At 35.6% G+C, this 17,884-nt stretch overlaps 1 protein-coding gene across 4 annotated transcripts in view; it reads right to left on the reverse strand.

The window, feature by feature from the left end:
* Positions 1 to 1,763: 1,763 nt before the first annotated feature.
* KANSL1L (KAT8 regulatory NSL complex subunit 1 like) overlaps positions 1,764 to 17,884 on the reverse strand; it is a 91,629-nt gene continuing 75,508 nt past the window's right edge. For 3 of the 4 annotated variants that reach the window (XM_079783173.1, XM_079783171.1, XM_079783172.1), the window contains exons 9-15: positions 9,481 to 9,609; positions 7,568 to 7,683; positions 6,306 to 6,430; positions 5,067 to 5,121; positions 3,790 to 3,902; positions 3,140 to 3,293; positions 1,764 to 2,004 (exon numbers count right to left, since the gene is read on the reverse strand). In XM_079783173.1, coding sequence (XP_079639299.1) covers positions 1,765 to 2,004; positions 3,140 to 3,293; positions 3,790 to 3,902; positions 5,067 to 5,121; positions 6,306 to 6,430; positions 7,568 to 7,683; positions 9,481 to 9,609 — 932 coding nt within the window. In that variant the 3' untranslated portion in view covers position 1,764. Of the gene's footprint in view, positions 2,466 to 3,139; positions 3,294 to 3,789; positions 3,903 to 5,066; positions 5,122 to 6,305; positions 6,431 to 7,567; positions 7,684 to 9,480; positions 9,610 to 17,884 lie in introns of all 4 variants that reach the window. The other variant, XM_079783174.1, reaches the window with a different exon arrangement.

The raw sequence follows: 17,884 nt of genomic DNA on the forward strand, positions 1-17,884 counted from the left end.
GCAGAACCAGATTGCTGAGGATATCCCAGAACTATGGATTTTGACCCTAAAGGATATGTATTTTATTAATCTAAGAAAGTCCAGGTAGGCTAAGAGATGGCAAGGTACAGAATCCATAAACTAAATATTTATAATTGTGTCCTAAATCATACTTTGACAACAAATATGTCAGCCACTTTATTATCGCAAATACTCTTGCTATGTAATACATATGGCAAGAAATAACAGGACCAGTGTCATTAAACTTCTTTAGACTACTGTGAATTTTAAGAAAAAAATAATTGAAAAATTAAGAACATGTATGGAATAGAGTTTGCTTGGTTTTATTCTACATTACAAGGTAAAAATTTATCTCTTAATGTGTACTTTGGCTTAGGAGGAAAATTTTGTGCCATGCATAGGTGGCGTTTTATCAAATCAGACAACACAAGTCATATAGAAATAACTTTAATTAAAAAACTTACATAGAAGATTATAATATTGAGACATGACAGAAAGATTTGAGTTTATGTGCCTGGACAACTTGGGTTTGTCTGGCTTTTGTTTTCTTTAAAAAAAAAAAATAAATGTACAGTAAAACTACAAGCAAAAATTTGTATTGAATTTTTTTTCTTCTTTAAAGGGACTAGCATAATTTCTAGTCCCTAACAAAACAGTGTCAAATCCCCCAAGTCTGGGCCAGGATTGTCAGTTATATGGGTACTACAACTTGAATAACCTTTTTTACATGAGAAAAAAAAAATTCATATAAATTGTCCTCAACTTTTATATAGAAAAAAAGTGACGTAATATCTTCAAAAGGAATTTTCCTTAATGTACACTTCAGTATCCATTATTGGTAATACTGAAGCATTATCCTTTGGATAGTTTTAATTCTCACTAGAATACAAGTAAGAATAGATGCTTATTTGAATAGAGTAACAAAGAATGACCAAATTAACTAGAAATACATTAATATTTTTATACTGACAGAACTTTCCTGTGTGTTGCTTATTTTAAGTTGGTATCTTTTCTTCATGAGATACATAAAATGAAGTTGCTAAAACTTGAGTTTTAAAAGAGGTGATAGTTTTAAAAACACCAATATTTAATTCTACTTTGCTTGTCCTATTCTGTTAGGGGTGCATACAAAATGACTTGTGTTTAGTCCAACAGATATCACTGATTTCAAATAAAGTAATATTGTGTTACCTGGTATAGAAATTTCCATAAATAACTTCTATTACTTAAACATGTTTTTTTTAAAATCCCTCTTTGTAGTCAAGACTTTTAGGTGTTCGTTATCATTGGAAACCTGTGCTGCTTTATTTATACTGCAGCTTATATTTCATGGGGTAATTCATACATGTATTTTGGAGTGGTACTGCCAGTGCATATGTGTGTGTATATAAGTATACTCTGTACACACATTTGTATATTCCAATACCATGTATATAGAAAAAAGAAGACCTGTCATTTGCTGCACAGGTATGTGTGTGTGTGAAATCTTTTAAAAATTTAGCCAGTAATGTGATTTGACACTAAATTGCAGCAGTTAATTTTTTGGTGCTTATGATCTGTATCATAAACACAAATGACTAGCCACTTGTCTGTAAGTGAAAAGCTAGTTAGATACTCCTGTGGTTCAAGAAGGAAAGAGAGACATGCCTTGCCTGTTGCATAAAGTATTACTATATGCAGTATATGCTCTTACTCTGGAATTGTGACTGGAGGGGCTTATTTTTTCTCCTGTTTTCCATTTAGTTCCATCATTATCTTAACCTGTTACTTGTCACCTATTTTTTTTTTAACGTGAGTAAGTCCTACAGCATAGGTTTTGTATTCTTCCATTCCGTCTGCCTGCCTTTGGGGATTTTGGCCGTTCTCTGGTGCACTGGTACAGAAGTCTTCACCACTGAAAGCGGGACTTGATCTTTCAATCTGATCTTTTTTTTTATCTTGGCATAATAAGGCTTCTGTGTCTTCATCCTTCAGCGGAAAAGCCCGTCGTTCCCACCACAAAGACTGAAAGAGAAAACATGTTCAGTTAAGTTTCAACTAATTTGTTTTAAGTTAATGTATTAAGTAAGCTGTAAGTGTTAATTTTGTAATAACTATTGTGGTGTTCTTTAGCACATAAATGTACAATTTTTCATTTGAATTTAAGTAGGAACTCAAAATGGAACATACTGCCAATTGTTAGGGACCGAGGGGCCTTGTTTCCTTTGCCTCTTCCTTGAAGAGGAAACGCTGCCTCGGGGCTCTGGTCTTCATTTGCAGCCTAGGGCCCTTTGGGAAAGCCCCTTCGATCTACTTCTACACTTCACTATCTGCATTTGTATCCCATCATTACAGACAACTTGCCTGTTAATTTCTATAGTCTCCATTCTAGATATGGTTCTTCTTTTCCAACACCTACGTATGAATAAAGGTGGGAGAACTTTATGCAGTGTTAGAAAACAGTCTCCTTGAGGTTAGACCTCGATCTGTGGGGATGGGGAGACAAAAGAGAAATAGTGGCTAATGTTTACTCTGTGCTAGGTGCGTTCTCTTTACTCAGATTCGTTTTGTAATGAAAGTTTGATAGAATCCCTAACAGATTAATGAGTAGGTGGGATTAGTTATTGATATCCTATATAATAAAAGGCTAATATGCAAATCGACCGAACAGTGGAATGACTGGTCGCTATGATACACACTGACCACCAGGGGGGCAGGCGCTGCTCCCCTGATGGTCAGTGTGCTCCAATGGGGAGTGCCGTGCCGCTCAGCCAGAAGCTGGGCTCATGGCTGGCAAGTGCAGCGGCGGTGGCAGGAGCCTCTCCCCTGTCCAGGCTAAGGATGTCCGACTGACAGCCATCAGCTGGACATCCCCCTAGAGCTCTTGGATGCAAGAGGGCACAGGACCTTCCCCTCACCCCCCAAGTGCATGAATTTTGTGTACGCGGCCTCTAGTGTTCCATAAAAAAGGTAAGTGTTTATAGTAACGGAACTAGATTGTTGGAATACAGATCCTCTTATTTGTAGCCAGCATTCTATACCGGATTATCATGCTGAATTTGTTATGGAATGATGAATGCTTAATTTGCAACCAGCAGTTTTTACAAACAGGTTTTAAAAAGGATAAAAGGCAACGTAAAGGTGCCATGGTTCCTCTTACCTTGGTTTCTTGGCTTTCATTTACTGAAGGTGAGCCATGTGCACTCAGATCCTGACTCTGCGGACTTTCCGCAGCACCTTGCTGATGACTACTGAAGTCATTAGGGTATTCTTTCAAAAGTAAGTCCTGTCCTTCAACATTTTTACTGTAAGCTCTAGCAAAAAAATTAAGCAAATATTTATTTTTTGAATAAACATTTTATGAACAATCCAAGGTGTTACTAAGTCAATTTAACTAGGTAGCTTGTATTTTTAGGATTTATTCCCCCTTCCCTCAAAGTCATGTTCAAAGTATTTTAAACTATTTACTTTTAGACTAGAAAGGATTTTACCCAATTCTAATCCCTAGTGGTACAGTACATTGAAATAACTTCCTTTATCTAGGAGAATTATCATATTATTTGCTCAGTTAAATCTATCCCTGAGGCTAACTGTGAGCATTAGACTGGAGTAAAATACAGAAACTCATTTTATCACTATGTATGAGCCCAAATATATTTTGAGTGTAAGCTCAATATATGCATTGTTTCCCTTCTAGTGCACAAATAGCCAAGGGTATATGGTATCTTTCCTTTTCAGTGACCTCCCTCATTATTCATACAGAATTTTTGTGGATTCCACGGTTTTGGGTTTTAAATGTATAACATCTACCTGCTGTTTCTTCTGTGCCACTTGCTTTGCTCCCATAGTGACCATCTGGCTTGCTCTCTTGCTTCATATTTTTTGTGTCTTAGAGAGAAGACTTCATCAGAAAGATCTTCTATCTGGAATTAGAAATAAAAAGTTTGGCTTTTATCAGAAACATTTTGAAATATACGACCAGGTGTCAATTTCTCATGAGTCAAGAACAGTAGAAAGTAAACTAAAATAAATGCAAGCTAAATTAAGAGAACAAATGTTAGGAGATGAGCTTCAAATTCCTAAAAAGAGAGTTAAAATTTTTTAAAAACTTTTTTTTTTTACTCTTGGGTCACATTTGAACACTTACGTCACCTTACGTAGATTACAAATAGGTTCATAGGGCTTTCATTTTACATACAATATTCTCAACGCTCTATTTATTCAAAAGTTAGTACTGATTGCACAATATGGAGTATACTGTTCTAGGAATATGTTACTATCACAGAAAAGTAAAACTGATTGTCTGAGATAAATGAGAATTAATGACTTACCTGGAGTTTTAAGACTTTGGTTATAAAGAATATGAGTGTCCTGGCTAGGATCATACTGAACTAGGGAAGAGTGCATTAAAGGTGCAAAGGACATTAAAAAGTAAATTTTGGTAGTTGAAAAACAGAATCAGTGGTCATAGGAACATTGTTACAGAAACAAAATGTCTTTTATATAATATACTGTTTTTGTATCACTTTCTAATTTCCTTTGGTTAATGTTTTACCCATATAGATCCACAATCCCTTTCCTGCAATTCAAAAAAAGCTGAAAAACAACAAGACACCCCCAAGTTTTCATAATTCATTTGGTGACATAGACATCTCATGGTGTGAGGCTGTTCTACTTCCTTATAAATACTTCATTATAGGAACATTAATATTTGATTGTGAGAACTGTCCTAGACTCCTTGCATGTATTACATGATATATGTACTACATTATTTTTCTAAAGTCCAAAATTTTCCAAATTCCAACCAATTTGTTCCAAGACTTTGAATATGGTGGGCCTGAATAGAAAGATTAAATCTTGTGCAGGAAAATATGACTTAATACAGGAAATGAATGTAGATTCACATAAATTCAATATTTTAACAACTCATGAAGGCAAATGGTATATTTTCTATTTGTATAAGAACATTTTATAATCAAAGTATCCTTAATGAAGAACTTAGTTTTCATAAATAGAAGTAAGCCTCAAATTAAACAGACTTCATAATATATAAAGTATAGTTATCCTATCAGTGAAAGGAAACTTACCTCTTCTTCATCTACATGATATTCATCCAATGGCTGAAGAACAACCATCCTCCAGCTGTAGAAGATACAAATCAGTGTCCAACAGCTCTATGTCAGTAGTTATCAATAAACACACACAAAAAAAAACACCCTGATCTGTGGGTATTTGCCAATTCTTTGTGTGAAGACTTCCATCTTGGCTTCTTTTGAGTTTAATAACTGCATCACAAAATTCCTCAATATTAAACAACCAGCTCAACCATCAGCTCTAGCCTATCACATAAATTGAAAATCGTTGCTATAGAACAACATAACCACAAATAATAAACATTATCTCTTATGTAGAATATATAAAAATTATCTGTAGGAATTCTCATAATACTTTAAAATAATTATTGAGAATTAGGAATGAGCTGGAATAGAGAGCAGTAGGAATTATGGGAGTTGTCACCAGCTCATACCCCTGTTTCCAGCCTCTTCTATCTGTCCTAGTGCCAGATTCATATTAAGAAACTGCTTTCATCATTGCTAAAAAAAAAAATAAAAAAAAATGGACTCACTTGGCTGTCGGTAGGAAGCAGATCTGTGAATTGCATTCAAGGACCTCCACAATCTGGTTCCAAGTTCTTTTCTAACATTACTTACCTTGATTGGCCTACACAAAGCCTCGGTCTTCTGGCTGAGCCTTGCACAGGTGTCTGTCTGCCTTTGTTGGGGTCTCCCCTATGTGAATAGGTCCCCCTCCTCCATGATGTCTTCCCAGCCATCTTTCTATTTAATGTGTTTATTGCTGACCTGGCACTACATCAACATCTTAGTTTTGTTGTCACAGGTGTTACTGTCTTACAGTGTGAATACCCCATGCAAAGGTACTTGCTTTCTTTGAACTCATTTTGCAACCCTGTGTAAACCTCCATTTTAAAGAGCAATTATTAATTCAAGTATAATTATTTACATCCCTAAAGTACCTTGTACATAATAGATAACTAAATACTGAATTTAAAAAAAAAGGCTGTTTCACAGTAAATAAGCCTTAGGAATTCCCAATCCTTAATAGAAACTGAGAAGGAAACTTGTGGCACTTTTTTTTCAGCAAAGTAATGTAAAATTTTCTCCATTTTTCCTCTATGGTTATACAAGTGGGAGGAAGGGGAAAAGCAGCATCTTCCTTTTATTAAAATTTTAACTTCACTCTGAAAATTTAAGTTTATTCAAGAAAAGGAAGGAAGAAAGAAAATAAAAGGATGTAAGTATACATACCTTGGAGTAAGTATTTCCTTATATTGGAGTTTCTCTAACTTAGCTGGGGCCACTAATGACATGGGAATCACAATATTATCTATGTCATAAGAACTCTCACTTCTCAGTCTCCGTCGTGCAGTATTCTGTAGCAAAATAGGATTACAGTAGTTTTACCAGCAGTATATACCTGTATATTAAGTTTTATAAATACATCATTAAAAATCTGACTATAAAATGTTGAAAAGGCAAGACAACATACTTGTCTTCTATAACCCAGACAATCTTTGTATTTTTTGGAGGGTGTGCAGTATATATTTATGTGTGCACACATTACAAACCTATGTTTATGACCATAACAATTAGAAATGCCCTAAAATGCAAAACTCTTATCGTAAAAGATTACCATGAAGCACCTTAAATGTCAATGAAATGATCACTTTACAAACTTCTTTAAAAATTGATTTCACAGAGGGAGGGAGAGATAGAAACATCAACAATGAGAGAGAACCATCGATTGTAATTGGCTGCTTCCTGCACTCCCTCCACTGGGGATTGAGCCCCGAAAGCCCAGCATGTGCCCTGACCAGGAATCTAACCGTGATCTCCTGGTTCATAGTTCGATGCTCAATCCCTGAGCGGGCAACAAGCTGACTTTTTATTGTGAAAGACTGGAATATGAAATATTTCTATGAAATACTTGGTGAGTCATTTAGTAAATATCATTATTACAATCTTCATTTATGTATTCTTTGTCCCCGAGGTTAGCACTTTTTTCTAAATCCATCTCACTTTTTTAAAAGTTTTTATTGATTTTAGAGAGAAATATCGGCTGCCTCCTGCAGCCCTTTACTGGGGATTAAGCCCGCAACTGACGCATGCGTCCTAACAGGCCACCTCTGTGTGCATGGGCTGAACCAACTGAGCCACACCAGCCAGGACCTTAAACCCACCTTTTGACTTTCACTCTCTGACCAGATAAACAGCAAAGTATCATAAGTGCTGGATTCTTACTAGTAAGATTATATTTATCTTCATGTTAAGGAGTAGGGATGCTTATGATAAAGTTTGTTTCTAACAAAAGCCATTACCAAGGATTAATGAACAATTGGTTTCCTACTAAAAAAGTATAATCAAATTTATTGTTTCCTGATAATATAGTTCTAAATATGCTAATAATGTGCTAGTAAATAAGGCCATTAATTAACAATATATTTTCTTCAAATCAGCCAGTTTTAAAATTCTATAAAGCAGATTTAGAGTTCAGTGTACACAAAACCTACTTGTGTTGGATTCTGGGTTCTTGATGTAACGTTGACATTAGCAACAGCAGTAAAATTGCTGTGGGGTCCTGGTTCTGCACATTGAAAAGCAAATTCTTCAAATCGAGTTCTTTCTCCTGCCATGGGAAAAATCATTGAGAATGTCAAACATTAATGTGACTTATATTCCTAGTCAGGTAACATGTAACTTCTGTTTATTGGTTTTCTTTTTATTATTTTTAAACTCCTATCAAAAACAAAAGAATGGAAAATATTTTCATTTGCTGGGGTAATGACAGTTTTATACATTTTTCTACTTTTTGGAAGATTTCTTTAGCTTGATCTCCTGACGATTAATTTTTGAAAACTGTTCTATGTTCAAAGTACCAACTAATTTGTAAAAGTTCTTTTTCTCTCTGTTTTTATTTTATGAAATTTTTCTTTTCTCAGGATAAGTTTTTCTTTTTTTGATATTTTCTGTCTCTCACAATCCTGTTTTCCATTTGTTTTGGTTCCCTATCTGTGAGTATATAATTTATTCACTTATATACTGCCTTTGTTTATTTTACTTTAGTTTGGATCTCAAAAAATATTTTCCTGTGTAATGTAAAATCTGTCCATATTTACGTTTTTCCACTTGTTAAAAAATGTCCTTTATGTAGTTTCTTCAAATCACTATCCACATTGAAATTAGTACTAAAGACTCGAGACCAGGTGTCGTGCACTTTAAGAGTTATCTACTTCTTAGTAATATTGCATCATACTTGTTCTTATATCCCTGTGTTTCCATCAATCCAAGTGAAACATTTATATCTTAGGTAATTTGTATTTTATAATATATCTTATTAAGAGATGCAAGTTTTCCTGTGTTTAAGTACACATGTCTGAATATTCCTCAAAGGCTAAGTTATTTCGTCATCTTAAGGTCAAGGCACTAAAAAACAGGATGAAATCTCTGGTCAAGGGTGAGTTTAATTTTGTGCTACATTAGATCAGGCAGTGATTGTCATGTAGTGATTTGGTCCATTTTGGTGGGATTTCTAGAAACAGTGAAGAATGTGCTTCCTTTTCACGTTTAGTTAAAATCCAGTACGTCTTGGATATAATTTGTTTCTAATTTATTGGGCATATTGACATTAAATCTGGGGAATACAAATATATATATATATATATATATATATATATATATATATATATATATATATATATATATATACAGGTGGGGCAAAACATTTACAGTTCTTCATATGGAAAACAAGGATAAACTTTCACATACAACTGTAAACCTACTTTTGCCCCACCCTGTGGTGTTATATCCACTGGAGCAATAAACAAAACCTGAAAGTATGTAATTTGATAATATATATCTTTACAGTTAACTTTTACTTTTTACCATTAATTTGTAATAGCTGTGGACACTATCTTATCTAAAATCCCCACATAAACCTCTTTATATTACTAGAAGAATCCTCGTTTTATGATATTCCTATGGTCATCTTGGCATTAATTATGAGGGAATTAAACTAGGTGGTTGAGTTACCTTAAATGAATCTCATCCAATTTCTCAAAATTCTGAGGAAGCTTCAGTGAGAATTGACACCAAGTAGGTACCAGAAATGGTGATAAAGTTCTATGTCAGCCTTGTACTGACATAATTTAATCCAGAACACAACCTTTGAGACTAAATCATGTCTAGAATGATAGTTAATAGATAGCTCTAGACAGGAAGGAAAGAAATCCTTACTTGCCATAAAGTGGATGGATGAACAGTCCACAATTCTGAATTGATAAATTAATGTGCTGTTTAATGTTCATAGGACCATGAATGTTTTATATAATTCATGGCTACTGGATTATAAACTCCCATGAAGCAGGGATTTTTTGGAGATCAGAATTTATTTTCAGTTTTTAGTACTAACCTCCTTTTAACCTACCTAATGCTGTTTCACTCAAGTGTCTTTTCTTTCTCCCTTGTAACAGCTGTGCAGAAGATTCTGACCTTATTTGAGGCTTGCATGTAGGAGAATATCCATTTCTCCATTGACTCAGAGAAGAATTATATACTAAAACAAATAGAAAGAAAATGTGCAATTTTAGTTCCTTAACACAGATAATGAACATGTTAGTGTTTCTACTTATGATATTGATATCATTTAAATTTGCATATAACAAATACTTAGATACCAAGATTTAATACTCATAAACTGAAAATACTAAAGATTCCTCAACAACATCCTCAGGAATTATCCAATTTCTTATAGTTGCTCCATTATTTGAAGAGGATAAAAATGAAAGTGATCTGTTCTCAAAGTCTTCTAAAGTACAAAATGTTATAGAAAAGATTCTGTAAATATTGGTTAAATATAAAAATTATTTTTAAGTTTCTGCTTACCCTTAAATCTGGAAATAATTCAGGACTAAGTAAGATTTTACAGAATCACAATAGCCTGGAACCTCTTAAGAACATGAGCAGATTTCATCAACCTTACAGTGCCTACCATCATTCTTTTCACTTTTTAAAAAAAATAATGCATTTTCTAAATCTTTTAAGTCAATATCTCTGTGCCTTAGCTGCCTTATCTGTCAAATGGGAATAATAGGCATTAGAGGAATATTGACATGATACGTATTGAGTAAATGTTTACTTCTTCATGATGATTGTCTGTCTGAATGCCATATTTCCAGTGCTAGATTGATCCAATTGGCTGCTTTTCTTGAAGGATTTGGAAATGTGTAAATAAATGGAAAAAGCAGTATGTAGGCTAAAGTACCAAAGTGTCATCAACATTGAAAAAAAAGCATGTCCCATCAACAGTAATGGGTTCTTGACTTCAAGATGGCAAAGCACTCTAAAAATGCAATCACTAATCATCTGAGAGATGCAAATTTAAAAAAATCACCTCACACCTGTCAGAATGCCTATCATCAACAAACAAGTGTTGGCAAGGATGTGGAGGAAAGAGAACCCCTAGTACATTGCTGGTGGGGATGCAGACTGGTGCAGCCACTATGGCAAAATAGTACGGCGTTTCCTCAAAAAATTAAATATGGAACTCCCATTTGACCCAGTGATCCCCTTTCTAGAAATATATCCTAAGAAACCTGAAATAACAATCAGAAAGAATATATGCACCCCTATGTTCATAGTGGCACAATTTACAATAGCTAAGATTTGGAAACAGACCAAGTGCCCATCAGCAGATGAGTGGATAAAAAAGACTGGTATGTTTATTACACAATGGAATACTATGTAGGGGTAAAAAAGTTACATTTAATATTTGCAACAGCATGGATGGACCTGGAGAGTATTATGCTAAGAGAAAGATAAGTATCACACAATCTCACTCAAGTGGAATCTAATGGTCAGAATAAACTGATGAGCAAAATAGATCCAGAGACACAGAATCATGAACAGACCAATGAATTTCATAGGAAAGATGGGGGTGAAGGGGGGGAGATTAACTGGGGAAATTCTCCTATATGCATACAAAGGCTTGGGAGGAGTGGGTACAGTGAGGGAATCAATGGTGTGGGAATGGACATCTGTAATACTTTCAACAACAAATTTTTTAAAATAAAAATGATAGACAAAGTTTTTATAGATATGCACATATACATCCATACTAGCAAGCAAAAGGAAACATGTCAGTGTGCAGAATTTGTGAGAAATCTCTGAAGGACTAATACCACATGGAATTTGAAGAGCAAACTCCTTACCAAAGCACATGCAAAGTATTGCTACAAAAATGTGATCAACATCAAAGGTGTTCTAGACCTGGAGGAAAGGGAATCCGAGCAGGACAATTATCTGGAGCAACTAATAGGATCTCAACACCTCAGCAAGGCCTATTAGAGTATCTATTTTACTAGATAAAACCTGAGAGCCTTGAGCCGAGAAATGGATAGATTAGGCAATGTCTATGTTCCCCACTTTAAAACGTACTGCCCATCTTTGCCTCTGAAAAACTGTATAGAGCACTAATTTCTACCCTTTCCACAAAAAGCACTGCATAAATAGGCAGAACAGTCTTAATTGTGATAGCCAATTTAAGGATGAGAACATAAGACTAACAGTCTGAATACCAACACGATAATACAAAGAAGAGGCACAAACAACAAATGGAAGAACTACCTCAAGTAGTTCACAGAGTATAGATTAACAAGTCTTCAAAATTCTAACATTGCCCAAAGAAACATGTAGAAAGCCTCTAGAGAGACCTTAGAAATGGAAAACAACAAATTTAAAAACAAAATCATCACTAATTGGGATGAAGAACAGAATGGACACAGCTGAAAATCAAAATCAGTAGGTTGGAAGAGGAATTCCACAACTCGAATAGAGTGATGGAAAGTAAGAAAGACAAACCAAGATGGGATAACAGGAAAGAAAGAATGAATGGGGAGCTATATTTGAAGACATGGTAGGCAAAATATCCACAATCTATATTAACCCTGGATTGCAAGAACTTGAGTGTCAAATCAAATGGGAAAAACACCCATAAATCATATAGCACATCACAGTGAAGATGCCCTAAAAGTTGCCAGAACAGGGGTAAGATTTCTGCAAAGAAATGAGAATCAGATGGACATAAAGCAAAACTAGATGCACAAACCGACTTTAAAGACTTCAGAGAAAATGTTAGAATTCTTAGATGGCCTCCATTTTTAAATGGGGCAGGACAGGTATTTATTATGGGAGAAAATAGGTACCAACAGGCAGCAGGACAGGAGGCACTGTGATGAGAGTGGGAGGCAGAGCCTGGGAATAACAAGCCATCTTCAAGCCTCGGATGGCGGCTGCCCAGGGCCACCCGAGGCTTGTGCTGCCGGCAGTGGCAGCAGTAGAGGTGTGATGGGGGCATCGCCTTCCCCTGATCGCCGGGTCGCCTCCCACCCCTGAGGGCTCCTAGACTGAGAGGGGGCAGGCTGGGCTGAGGGACCCTCCCCCCTCCAGTGCATGAGTTTCCATGCACCAGGCCTCTAGTTTGCTTAATAAGGACTGAAGGAGTGAAGGGATTACATAGTAAAAGTTAAACAACTTTGACCAGTTTGAGAGTTAAACTTATGGACAATAAAAAGAACAACGGAAACACCAGACTAGCCAGTGTCTGTGCACCACCACAGGCCCAAGACCTACCAGCTGCGTGTGAGCCACCAACCAGGCATGTGGGCACCTGTGTACTTTCAAGGGGGTTATATGGGGCACACCAGTATACTGAGTGCTTAAGCTCACCAGGAAACAATCATACACCAAGATGCATGGGCATTGCCAAAACCGGTTTGGCTCAGTGGATAGAGCGTCGGCCTGTGGACTCAAGGGTCCTAGGTTCGATTCCGGTCAAGGGCATGTACCTTGGTTGCGGGCACATCCCCAGTAGGGGGTGTGCAAGAGGCAGCTGATCGATGTTTCTCTGTCATCGATGTTTCTCTGTCATCGATGTTTCTAACTCTCTATCCCTCTCTCTTCCTCTCTGTAAAAAAATCAATAAAATATATATTTAAAAAAAAGATGCATGGGCATTAAAAACAGAGCCAGGATGTCATGTAGGTAAGGTTGCCTCGAAGATTTCTTACCACCCAAAGAAAGAATGCAGAGAAAGATGTTAAAGAGAAAACAAAAATGCCAGACATAATTCTAAACGCATTTCTAAGAAGGTGTAACTACAATTAAAATGTATATGTGTCTGGCATGTCTAGGAATTCCAATAGTGCCAACTCTTGTTTTAATATAAATATTTTTGGAGTATTTTAAAACAAATTCCAGGCAATTCATCTCTTTTTTTCTAAAAGCAGTTCATCCTCGTTTTCTAAAAGCACATCAAACATTTTGAAGAAAACTTAATCTTCACCAAGATGATGCCTTTTATTGAATTTTACTCAAAAATTTCCTTTACACTTACCATTTTTTCTCTTAAGTGTCTTATAAGGCTGCAATGAACTCTTGAAACAGTAGACAATACATGACAGTTCAGAGCCTAACCACATCTGTTCTATTTACAATAACTCCCAGCCTTTGCGTTCTTGCTCTCCCAAATCCTCTCCTACTAGATTCCATCCTAAAACACAACTTGACCCAGTATCTCTCCTATCTCCTGTCTTCCCTTTTCATTTATTCAGTCAGTAAATTCATAGAGATCCAATTATATGCCAGTGTATTATGCTCTGGGGACACAATAGTGAGCAAAAACCAGAATGGTCCCTGCGCATGATGTAAGTTTATAGGCATTATCTCCAAAACTGCAACTGGAAGATGGTACTATTGAGAGAAGTTGGAGTAAGAACTCTAGGAAAGGCTTCCTGAAATAAAGTGATAGATTTAAAATATGAACACAAATAGTTGATGGCAAGGGGAAAAAGAGTGGTATGTGTGAAGGCAAAAAGGAGTGGGACAATTTGGCAAGAACAATAGCAGTAGTGTAGAGTAAGGAAGCATGATGAAAATGAACCAAGAACAAGGAGCCAGCCTCTGTAGGTAGGGTTTCTCTATTAAGAATATTCCATCAAATATTTGAAGGGAATGGAGCTGGAGAGCAGGTGTGACATTAGGTTTGCATTCTGAAAAGATCACTTGGTACAGGGATTGGAAGGAAATAAAATCGGTGTATAGACAAGGGCTATTTCAGTGGTATAGACAAGGGTTATCATTGAGTTGGACTGTGACAGTGGTAGAGATGACAGAGTAGCAGATTTGAAACAGATCTGTAAGATCGCACTGAAAATGGGTTTAGATATGGGAACGTGGTGGGTAGGAAGGCTGAGCCCTAGGTTTCTGGTTTGTGTGGTTGTGCCATTGTTCCTCTTATCCACTCAAAACGTAACAAACTTTAATTTTACATAATTTCAGATTCACAGAAAACTTGCAATAGTACAAAGAAGTCCAGTATACCCTTCACTGAGATTCCCCAAAATGTTAACATTTATCACATTTGCTTTATCTTTCTGAACTCCAATGAAATTAAGTTGCTGACAGGATGCCCCTATATGTCCAAATGTATTTTCCAAAAACAGGCATTCTCTTACATAGTCACACTGATCAAAATCAAGAAATTATTACTGTTAACTATAACCATACTCAGATTTCACCAATTCTGATGATATTCTTATAGGAAATTTTGATCACTGCATTTAGTTCAGGTCTCAAGTGTTTTTGGATCTGAAACCGTTCCACCGTCTTATCTTTCATGACTTTGAATAGTCTGATGTATACAGGCACTTAAATGGGATTTTTCTGTTATTTTCTCACAATTGGCCACTAATCATCTATTCACTCTTCAACCCACTGCAATTTGTCTTTTCTCTACTTGTTACCTGAAGTCAGCAGTGCTGTCACAGTTGCCAACCATTGTAGACAGTCCAGGATAAATCTAAGTTCTGGCAAACACATAAACATCTCTCTACTTACCTGCACACAATTCACCCTACACAAATACTAGGCCATTTGTAAATGCATGAACACATCACTCTCTTACATGGCTCCATGACAAGTCACATGTTTGTTTCCATTTTAAAATTTTGTTACTCAATATAGGCTAAAAGCATTTGAATCACCTGGGACCTAGTTAGAAATGCAGAATCTCAGACCCCATTCCAGACTTACTGAATCAGAATCTACATTCTAACAATATCCCCAGGTAATCTGAACATTAAAGTTTGAGAAGCAATGATTTGAACACATCTTCCTCTCAATTCCAATTAAGTAAATTTATACATTACTATCTTACTGGAGTTTCTCTTGCCTTTTCCCCAGCACCCTTAACCTTTCTTCCTCTAGGAAGAGTTATACACTCCTTCTTTTTAGAATATTTTTAGATGTGCCTATCATCTCAATTATTTGTGTCTGCTTTCCCCTATTACATTATACTTTGATTTCCTGAATCACCTTTGATTCTTCAGCACTTAACAGTCTACCTGGCACAGAGTAGGTACTCAATAAATGTTGAATTCTAGTTTTTACTTAATTCTCTAGAAATCATTAACAGTAAAAGAAAAATTTATGACTAGCTACTTACGACACTTATATAGGATAAAACCCAATTAATGCTTAAATATTTGGGTTGAGAGTGGTAAGGGAGGAGAGATTGGTATACAAAGATTCCTTCACTGATTTGCTTAATACAACATTCAACTCAAATGTCCTATTCTTAGCTCTTAATTTCCAATTATTAACATGTCATTACATTATTGAGATATTAATTCTGTGCCTAACACATTTACACTGCCTGATTTTGTAAAAATCAGGTAAAAGAGCAACATTAGAATAAATCATCTCATCTCACCTAATAGCATATAATTTTATTTTTGTATATTTCCTTTCAATCATTTCACATTTCAAATGTGATAATTTTTATTTGGATAGATGTGTAATTACATTTTTTATCTGATAACTCACTCTTCATTGTTATTTTTCCAGATGGTAGCCTAACATTCCTCTGATTAGAGACAATATAATTTAACTATTCTCTGGTGTTGTCATGATGTTATTTCTATTATGGACATTCTTGAAATAATTATTTCATGCATGCATTTTTCCCATTTTTAAAAAAGTTTTGTCTTAGGATAAATTCTAAGGAATAGAATTATACCATGAAAATAAAAACAGAATATAACCTGTATTTTCCCATTTTTTATTCTTTTGTTCCTAAGCATAGACAATTGTTCCTTGTCCATAGTGCTTTTTTTTTCCTTTAAACTTTATTGTGGAAAATTTTCAGAAAAAGGAAAATAGGATAATGAACTATCATTCAGCATCAAAAATTATAAATTAGTAACCAATCTTGTTTCAACTCTTCCCACCATTTTTTGCTACAAGTATTTTAAAGCAAATCCCTGACATATCATGTACACACATGTCAACTTGAATATCTCACAAAGTGTATTTATGTAATAACATGCATTATTACATATAACAAAATTAACAATTCATTAATAGCCAACATCCAGTCCATGTTCAAATCTCTATCTCAAAAAATTGTGCTTGTGTTGGATGTGTGGGCGTGTGAGTATACAGCTGAGTTCAAATCAGGATCCCCAAAAGGCCCACATGCTGCATTTGCATGATAAAAAGTAACATTTTTACATGGTTATAACTGTACCATACTTAGAAGTAAAACATTTTTGTCCTTTTACACCACTTAATATACTTTGATAAATGTTTCCATCCTTATATGAACTTAAGATATTTTTGAAAGCTGTATATTCCACTATGTTAACCATATCCCTATTATGCTCTTCAAGTTGTTTCCAAATTTTTTATTAACAAAATATATTAAGTATATTTGTCAATAAAGGTGGTTTCATATTTAGGATTAGACTAGGTTCTTATAAATGGACTTATTGGATCAGAATACAGAGTTAACATTTAGTAATTTATTGTGAGCAAGTATACCAATAGGTTCTTTTTCCCCCTCCATGGTCTTATTTAAAAAATATGTACTTTAAAGGCCTTGTAATATAATGCACAATACTTCCCAATAGGTTCTGACAATTCTTAGTAGTACCTCAAATATATGAGAGTCCTATTTTAACTACATTCTTACAATAATTGATGATTATAATGTTTAAATTTATTACTGTAACCAGACAAAGTAGTCTGACACATAAAGCAGTCACTGAATACACCTAGTGTTTCTAACTCATAAGACAGTTTTTTAATGTTTATCCATCTTAAATTTGTTTTAATGTGCTGTGTAAGACAGAGATTTCGTTTTATCTTTTCCCAAAAGTCATCATTTAATGCCACTAATTACAGAAGAAACTGAGTTGGTTAAAGCATGCGCTCTGAGCCAGACTGCTTGGATTTGAATCCTGGCTCTACCACTACTCACCTGAGATCTGGGGAAAGTTAGTCATGGAGAAAAATAATGCTTACTTTACAGGGTTGTACAGATTAAAGCAAACAAATATAAAGCCCTCCAACCAGTACTAGCATATAAGAAATCCTTCCTAAGAATTGCTTATTGTTATTGTTTATTGACTAGGCCATCCTTTCCACACTGATAGGAAATACCATCATATCCTATACAATAAAACCCAAATATGCAAATCAACTGAAAGGCGGAATAGCCGGTGGAACAACCTGTTGCCATGATGCGCACTGACCACTAGGGGGCAGACGCTCAATGCAGGAGCTGCTCCCTGGTGGTCAGTGCACTCCCACAGGGGGAGCACCGCTCAGCCAGAAGCCAGGCTCATGGCTGGTGAGCTCAGCGGCAGTGGCTGGAGGTAAGGAGTGAGTGGTCCCAGACTGTGAGAGCCCCGGACTGTGAGAGGGATGTCTGACTGATGGCTTAGGTCCTATCCCTGGAGGGATCAGGCCAAAGCTGGCAGGTGGACATCCCC

This window comes from Cnephaeus nilssonii (genome assembly GCF_951640355.1).
Source record: "Cnephaeus nilssonii genome assembly, chromosome: 10".
Classification (NCBI taxonomy): domain Eukaryota; kingdom Metazoa; phylum Chordata; class Mammalia; order Chiroptera; family Vespertilionidae; genus Cnephaeus; species Cnephaeus nilssonii.